At 33.5% G+C, this 8,831-nt stretch overlaps 1 protein-coding gene across 1 annotated transcript; it reads right to left on the reverse strand.

Annotated features, from left to right (window-relative positions):
• Nucleotides 1-3,660: 3,660 nt before the first annotated feature.
• LOC148851058 (B3 domain-containing protein REM16-like) lies at nt 3,661-6,476 on the reverse strand. The gene is made up of 5 exons (XM_088947644.1): nt 6,364-6,476; nt 6,122-6,235; nt 5,501-6,041; nt 5,209-5,402; nt 3,661-4,335 (listed from the first exon to the last, which is right to left on the reverse strand). The coding sequence occupies exons 2-5, from the start codon at nt 6,230-6,232 to the stop codon at nt 3,988-3,990; spliced, it is 1,194 nt and encodes a 397-aa protein (XP_088803770.1). The 5' UTR covers nt 6,233-6,235; nt 6,364-6,476; the 3' UTR covers nt 3,661-3,987.
• Between the last annotated feature and the right edge of the window lie 2,355 nt (nt 6,477-8,831).

Raw genomic sequence — 8,831 nt, forward strand, 5'->3', positions numbered from 1 at the left:
AAAGACAAAACCAAATATTAAATCTAGGGCCAAAAATTACCAAACCTTGGTTTGCCATCGTTGACGATAAATCGAGTTAGCTTTCTGCAAAGGCAAACATACCCCGAACGACTTATTGCAAACACGAGAGTTGGAAAAACCAACCCTTAAAGCAATCTGTTGAACATGTTACCACTTAGCTCAATCACCTCTAATTGGGGTGGCACTTGAAACAAAAATTGCAAGAGGCCCAAACAACGAGATGGTTTTTATAGCCATATCCACAAAATTGGAAGGTAGTTTTAGAAAACTATTGAGATTATTGAAAGATGGTTTGGGGGAGGTTTCTGGTTAGGGCGTTGTGGAAAACGTCCAAAGAACTGAGAGTTGTAAATTGGTCAAAAAATATGTCTCTTCTCTCTAGCTTTTAGATTCTTAATTAATTTAAACAAAAAATAAATAAATTTGAGAGGGAGAGAATATGCTTTTCAATCTAATTTTCGAGGTCTAAAGATTATGTGAATGCCTGCTCAGGAATTGAATTTGGGATAGATTGGACTACTTGAGAATTGGGATAAGCTGGAAACAGCATCTATTTGGCACTCGTCTGTCCGTGGGAGTCGGTTGTCCGGTGCTGGAGAAAAGCTTGGAGTCCAAAGTTGGTTTTGAGCTTCAGGAACAAGAAAAGAGAAGCAGAGAGACCTGCTCTTATGCAATGGCTGTTGGGGTTTGTAACAACTAATATGTAAATGTTTTATTTTGAAACATTTTATTTGAAAATTTGAGAAATAATAGAGGATATATTTGACATTTTACTTCTTTCTGCCAATATTTAATGAGGATGTCGGAGCTAGTTTAAGATAATATATAAATAGTAAGAGTAGAGTTACTCAATTTTCTTCATGAAATTTAAAACCAAAGTTTTCAAAACTAAATCGAAAAGTTCGATTGTCCTGTCCGAATGAGCGGTCCACTCTGACAAAAAGAGAAAATAAAAAATTAAAAAAGAAACAAAAACAATCAAAAACTGTTCTGGGATACAACAGTTTTTGGTCACCTGAGTTAGCGGTTCGTTAATCAAATCAATGGTTTTTTATCAAATAGCAGTTTTGGGATACAACAGAATCAATCAGGAAACTAGTTTCTAGTTTTTCGGCCTACCTTTGGAAACGTTGAAAAAAAATGTTGAATCCTTTGCTTCAAAACATACATACACACACAAATTTGTATATAGGATACCTACTCATGGGTCGAGCCAGGCCAAATTCGGAATGAGCTTTGTCTTATGTATCAATAGAATACATTCACGCCCAAGTCCAAGGGTTTGATTCCTAAGCCTAAGGTCGGCCCTCAAATAAAGCCCGAAGCCCAGGTTTGAATTGAATTCAACCATAAATTTGAAATAGATTTTTTTTATTCAATAAAAATGTATTTTATTTATATTAAAAACCTTCAAAACTCAAAGATAATAAAACAATTTACTATTGCTTAAAAAAAAGAGAAGAGAAACAAAAAAAATATTAAATATAGAATTTTTTATTAAATAAAATATATTTTTATTATACAATATATATTATCAAATCAGCCAAACTCAAATGATGTGAACCTAAAATAATATTCAAACCCAACTTAGAACAGAAATGATGTGAACCTAAAATAATATTCAAACCCAACTTAGAACAGACCGACCAAACAGGCCTGGCGGCAAGGTTCAAAATATTGATACGCCTGATATGCCAGTAGGGGCGTATCAGGCGAATCGATACACATTTTGGTTGCTTTTTTTTATTTTTTTACGCAACCGGTTCAAGGGGCCGGTTTAGGTCTCCTCTACCCCCTGAACCGGTCAGACATCCGATGTACCCACTGAAGGGGCATATCAAAGGAGTCCCGGAATGATACGTATCGGTCGATACGGGCCAATACATGTCGATACTTTGAACCTTGCCCGGCAGACTACCCAACTAGTGGTGGCAAACTTGGGCAATTGAGCTTGACGTATATCAAGAAATTGGAAATCAATCTGTCTCGAAAATAGCAGGAAGTTTCCTCTACAACTCCCAGCCCTCAAAACAGGTATAATGAGGAATAAAGGACAAGTGAGCTTTGGCCTTCGGGCATATTAGGAAGACCAACGCGTGTCAATATAGACATTTAGGTTGCGTTTGGAATTAGTGTAAACCAATAATGATGTAAAATTTGTCCTTGGTTCGCTTTTCTGGAGGAATTGCATAATCATGATCAACTAAAATTTCACTCAGCTTCAGTTTTGTGTGCATTTAGATGGAGTGGAATTTTTATGTCATGAATCAATGAAAAACTTCATCAAATGTAAAGTTTTACATTGATTATCGATTAAATACTAAATCAATAAAATCGATGTAAAATATTACACCAATCACATCATGCTTATCAAAAGTGCAACGGTCACAAACTCACGGTTCAGCATAAAACACCATCAATATACTTTTACACCAATTCCGAATGCAGCCTTAAGCAAATACCATTTATATCTTTTCAACATCTACTAATAAATTTTATTAAAAGAAATTTCATTGATGATTGCTGAGCAATGACTAATAGAGTATTCTTACACCTAGATTAGAAGAATTTCATTAACGAGGTTGATATTTCTCCCCACTTAGGAAAATGCTTACCAAGGAATTGTTCCTGTTTTCTATTTAATCTAAAAGATTATTGTTTTTTTTTCTTTTTTTGATAATCAAAACTCAAAAAGAAATGCATTTTGCGAACCATAAAATAACATGCACAAGGATCCTAATTAAACCATCTAAACCAAGGGAAGGGTTAATTGTTCATTCCCCATCCTTTGACAAAATGCTAGCAATAATTTAAGTCGTTTATTAATGTATGACTAAGGTTCTCTTGGTTTTCTTTTAACTTTTATCTCTTAATAAAAATCTTTCAACTTTAAGAGAAAATTGGTTGTTCTTTTCCTCTTGTCTCTTAAAATGCAATCATACAACTTTTTGTTTTCTAATAATATGGTCAAAATGGATATTTGATAATTTTCATAATTCAGATCAATATTTTCTGCATTTAAAATTCAAAAAAAAAGAAAGTTAACCAATGCCAATATATCTATTAAAATAATTATTGTAGTTTTAGATGTCAAACTTTGAGCAAATGAAAGAAAATACGAAAAAATAGGGACAGGCCCAATGTAGATTTCTGATTTATTTGCCAAGTTATAAACATCCAAAATGTCAATAACTCACGCTCCATGCATCATCCGCCCATAAATTAACATCAATTCCGATCCGCCACCTACTCCAACATTACTTTTGACCTACAAATTCTGACAAGTGGCATGGGCTGAACCGTCAGTCTCCCAATAAAATATTCCTGCTTCTTTGACAATTGGCATCCTCCAAAGTGGATATATTGCTTACCACGCCTACCCGGATTACCCGGTCCGTGGGGCACATTTGCTTAATAGGGAGTAGCCTAATAAAACAAGCCATTATTTCTCCACCACTATTAAACAAGAGTTCAATGTTGCTACAGAGCTAAAACACAATAAAGGCCTTTGATTTGTAATTTGTGACCCACCAAAATGCCAGTTCATTTATTTAAATTCAATGTGAGGCCACATCAACAAATCAAGCGCTTTGATTTTGTTGCTTCAGCACATCGACAGTATTAGCAAATGTGAGCTGATTTAACAAATCCATTCAAAAGTTGATTGAATAACCCTGGTGACGGTGTTCTTACACACTTTCTAAGAGGAAGAAGTTAAACGTTTTTGGCAGGTGGGCACCAGCCAACAAACATGGCCTTGGGAGACATGATATACAAACAGGTGGAAAGAGGAAACTGCTAGTTCTCCATAAAACCATCATCCCTAATAAAACTGGCAAAACTAAAAATGAAGGAGAATGCAGCTCTAAGACACAACTAGTTAACTACAATTACAAACGCCATGCCCACCCCACAATCCACATGATGCGAGAGCATCCAAACAACTGCTGAATTAAAGCTGCCATCTCAAAAAACTGTGAGAGCCCCGCCTCGCCTACGGAGTCTTTTATGTGCACCTCCGGTTGCTTCACTTTTCAGAGGAAAGACCTGTAGGGGCACCACCTCTTCGACAACCCGAAAAATCTTTACGTCAATGTGTAAAAAGTTATTCCTTCTCTTCCCAACCTCGAAAACGCAGACATCACCTTCTTCCAAGTTGTTATGCAATACAAATTTTGGCCATCCGTTTAAAAAGGCTCCTTGACCGGGTGATCGCGAACGAAACATCACACGCCAAGTCTTTCCATCTACCGAAAGAATGACATCTTCACTTCTAGGAAGAAAATGCATTCTCACAGCCGCAGCTGGGATTGTCTGCAACAAAGTAAAAAGTAATTTAGTAAATCCTCGGCCACTCACACAATGTCATTACCCATTAATCACAGTGGTGGTGATTCAACTTTGAACAGTTCAGATAATCACTTTTTGTTACTTTTTGATATCTATGAGACTATGAACATCATTTAATTTTACAAACCACAGCAATAATTCCCTGTTATGTATCTTCTCATCAACCGACTAGATAACAGATATAAGTCTCTTATCCTATTTCTTCTGTAGATAACTACTCTCTATCCTATATTTTCTGTAGATAACTCATATGTGTATATCTCCAGTCAACACAAACTCTATGTACATCCTACTTGTATACAAACCAATACATACGATGATAATACAAGTGTGGATACAATTCTCTTCTTCAAGCTCTGACTCTGTTACTTCTAACCATGATGATGAAATTGCCTTCCTCCTTAATTACTGTTTAAGGATCTCTACAATATTACTTTCGCTTTGGTTAGTAATGTACAGCAAATAAAATTATTAATACAGCATACCGGGTTATAAACTTATTTGAGAACAAGTACAAACCATACAACATATATTTCTGTAACAGAATCTCTATTGGAAAATTAGGAGGATTTGTCTCCACTTTCAGCACTGTAATTGACACTCGTAAATTCTTGTTTTTTTATGGTTATTGAGAAAATGTATAGATGCTAAAGGCATCTAACTTGTCGAATTTTAGAGAGTACCCTGAACTTGAAAAGGAGTGAGCAGACAGATTGCACAGCAACCCTAGAAAATCAACTTAAAAAAAGAATAAAAAAAATCTCTTCTGCAGGCTAAAAAGTGAAAAATCATATTTCTACCATCAACCAACAGTATGAGGTAAAATATAAAGCTTACCAGGTAAAATCTCTTATACACATGGGTTGGTTGCATAACTATTTTGAAACTTGTTTCTGACAAAACTAAAGCTTCATTGGCCAATTCCAGGGTCCTCAGCATCTCCACTTCAGTAACAGGTCGTCTTTTTGATAGAAAGTGTATATGAAACGCCCGGTTTAGGCTTTCAGATAATTCTTCATCACCTGAATAATCTTTCAGATGAAACCATGAAAAGAATGCAAGTTAAATTCCCAAACAATGGTTAAGCTATTATGTTAACCATCACATGAAGGAGCATTTTTTCACCTACCCGCAGGTTCTTCTCTTTTGGGTTTCCGCTTAGCAGGGAGAGGTGTGGCACTCTTCTTCTCAATCTTCTTCCTTTTAGCTTGAGATGTATTACGCCAACTAAATGGTTCTGATCTCTCGGCCTCTTTCCCTTTACTTCTGAATGATGGAGAGCATTTAATACCACGTCCTCCCCGTCCTCTTTTTATTTCATCCACATCCACTACAGATGAATATATAAATTCTACAGAGCTCTCCGTTGAACTTTCTTTCAGATTACATCCGCACTTGCTTGGGAAATACGAGCTCACCTTCTCGCAGAGGCTAAACTGATCAAACAGTAAGACATCGAAAATCGAGTTCCCGGTGTATCTGAAAACCAAGACGTTCTTCTCTTTCAGACTATTTTCCTGAACAAATATATTCCAACCGTGTTGAAAGAAGCAGCCGCCATCCTCATCGATCACAATTTCAACTTTCCAAGTTTTCCCACTTGAACCTCTAAGAGAGACGGAGCTCGAGATTTCTTTCTTTACGTGGTGCATGAATTTTGGGGGAATGTTCTGCGTGTTATATTGCAATACTCGTAAGACAGAAAACGAAGAGAGACAAGGACAAGAGGATAGAGGGTGCTTCTACTTACAAGCTTCTGATCGAAATCGTTGGTGAGGATCTGAAAGAACTGTCTGGACTGGAAGTAGGTCCAATAAACATACTCATCGCTTGATCTGCATTCATCACACCTTCCGCCCATTTCCTGTACAGAGAATACCAGAAACTAAGAACGAAAACAACTTCTTTAGAAAGAAAGCTTACTCAACACAAAAACAGAGAGGCCGATCAACAGAAAAAAACAATATCCTCACTCCTCACTCCTCAACTCACAGAAGGGAGTCTCTCGCTCTCTCTCTATAAAGTCGTACTCAAGAAGATTTCTTTTTGATATGACGATTGACGGCCGGTCCTGAAGCCGCTGTTTTTCAAAGCGAAGCAACAAATGACGTAGGTCAAGCAAACACCCCTTCCCTCGTTCCTTTCCCGCCTTCTTTTCAAGTGTTGTCGGTCACGATCCAATACAAAATTAGGTACTGAATTGACTGACGTAAATTCCGATCTGACGATAAATAAAAATCCTCGCTTCTCCGTATGATTAACATAACAGGTCAAATTGCCAATGGTGAGGATGGGTTCATTATAGGATGCGGGCCATATTATCATATTAGACAGCCTGCTGATCAAGATCAGAAGATAAGCCTGTGATGGGATAAAATTTTGGGCGAATCGCCCAGATCTCCATGTCAGCACCGTCTCCTTTGAGATGATTTACTTATATTTTATCTATTTTTTTTATTTTTTCTTATTTTCATACATTTGCACAGGAGATAAATTTGAGTTTTCGAATGCCTCTTGTTTTAATAATACATGTTTTTATTACATTTAAGAAACATATTTAAGAGAGATCTTTGATTTAAATCGAATCATACAATAAACCGGTCAGAGGTCCAATTCCCGGGTTGAATGGATGGCCCATTCTGACAAAAAATAAAAATAAATAAAAAGATAGAAATGGCCAAAATAGTTAGACGATTCAAACAATTTGAGCGCCCGGGTCTATGGTTTTCTCACCAAATCAATAGTTTTTAGCGAAATGAGTAAAACGGAACCGGTCACCTAACCAGATCCCAGTTATTCAAGTCTGGTCCAATTTGAAAACCATGATATAGATCAAATAATATAAATAGGTTAAGGTTAAACAATCAAAAAATTATTAATTTAAAAGCCACTAAACTTTCACTAATAATAAATATTAACAAAGCTTAGTAAATATTAAAAATGTGTTTTAATTCCACTTAAAATCCAACTTAATAAATACTAATAAAAATAATAAATTTAAATATAAAAATATTAATTGATAGTTTAAATGATATTATTACATAACTTATGAGTTGAGACCTTAATAAACACCAATAAAAAATATTAATTGATAGTTTTAAAATACAAACAATTAAATAAAAATCCAAAAAATTCTAAAAAACCTAAACATAATTAAAATACTAAAAATAATTCAAAAATATTGAAAATTAACAATATTTTATATTAATAAGGGCATTTACTAAAAATAATTAAAATGTACAATTAATAGTATTTCATTATTAAAAAATACCAAAAGTTATTAAAAAAGTACCCAAACTATAAATTATTAAAAAATATTGAAAATTAGTTGTATTTTTTAATAACTATGGTATTTATTTAGTTATTTAAATCATGAAAACACTGGAATTTATTGAAAAATACTCATATGCAAAAATTACTAAATAATAATGAAAAAACACCAAAATTTAATTAAAAATCCAAAAATTCTAAAAACCTAAAGCTTAATTAAAATACTGAAAATAATTTAAAAATTAGATTAAATGTATTTTATTACAAAAAAATGAATAATAATGAAAAATAATAATGTATTTTAATTATTAATAGTAATATAATTAACATAATTATTTTTAAACTATAATTAACAGTAATTATAATTTAAGCTATAAATAGTAGAAAAATACATTTAATTATGATAATTTCTATAAATTGTTGTATTCTAAACAAATATAGTAATTTAATAATTATAATGTTTTAATAGTTAACAATATTTTAATAATTAATAATAAAAAGTAACAAATTGTTTATAACTTAACCTAACCCGCTTAGATCTATAAATTTATAGGCCCAAGCAACTATTTTCTTTGATTTAGGTCTAGCTAAAATATGCACCATGCCCACGCATTATCAGAGATAATTTGATCCAAAGTCTAATTTGGTATCAAACTTTTGGAGTCCAATGATGGGTTTAACAAATATGGACCAAGCTAAACAACACCTAATAAGCTCAAGTATTTAAATAACAAAAATTATATTAATATATATAGAAATGTTATATATATTTTTATGCTAAACTAGAATTAAATAAAAATTTTAATTTATAAAAAATAATAGTTTTATAATTAACATGGGCCTCTTTACCAACAAAAAAATGTGCAAGCCCAAGCCCGAGCTCGGGCCAACCATCAGGCCTCGATCTTGAACCCGAGCTTAGCCATAATATAAAGGCTGAAGCTTGAGCCTGAGCCCAAAGCCCCATCTATACACAAAATGTCTTATTTTTAGTATACTTTTATAAACTAATATTATATTAATTTATTAATAATTTAATAAATTAATAAACTAATTTATATTTCCTAATAATAAATTGATATTTATTAATAATTTAAGAAGCATTATTATATATAAGATAAGTACCTCTTTATATATTTATTAATAAAAAAAAGCAGCAGTAGCAGCCGAGATCCCCAGCACGAGAGAAG

Source organism: Nelumbo lutea, chromosome 5 (genome assembly GCF_056320005.1).
Source record: "Nelumbo lutea isolate HS-2025 chromosome 5, American lotus-T2T, whole genome shotgun sequence".
Classification (NCBI taxonomy): domain Eukaryota; kingdom Viridiplantae; phylum Streptophyta; class Magnoliopsida; order Proteales; family Nelumbonaceae; genus Nelumbo; species Nelumbo lutea.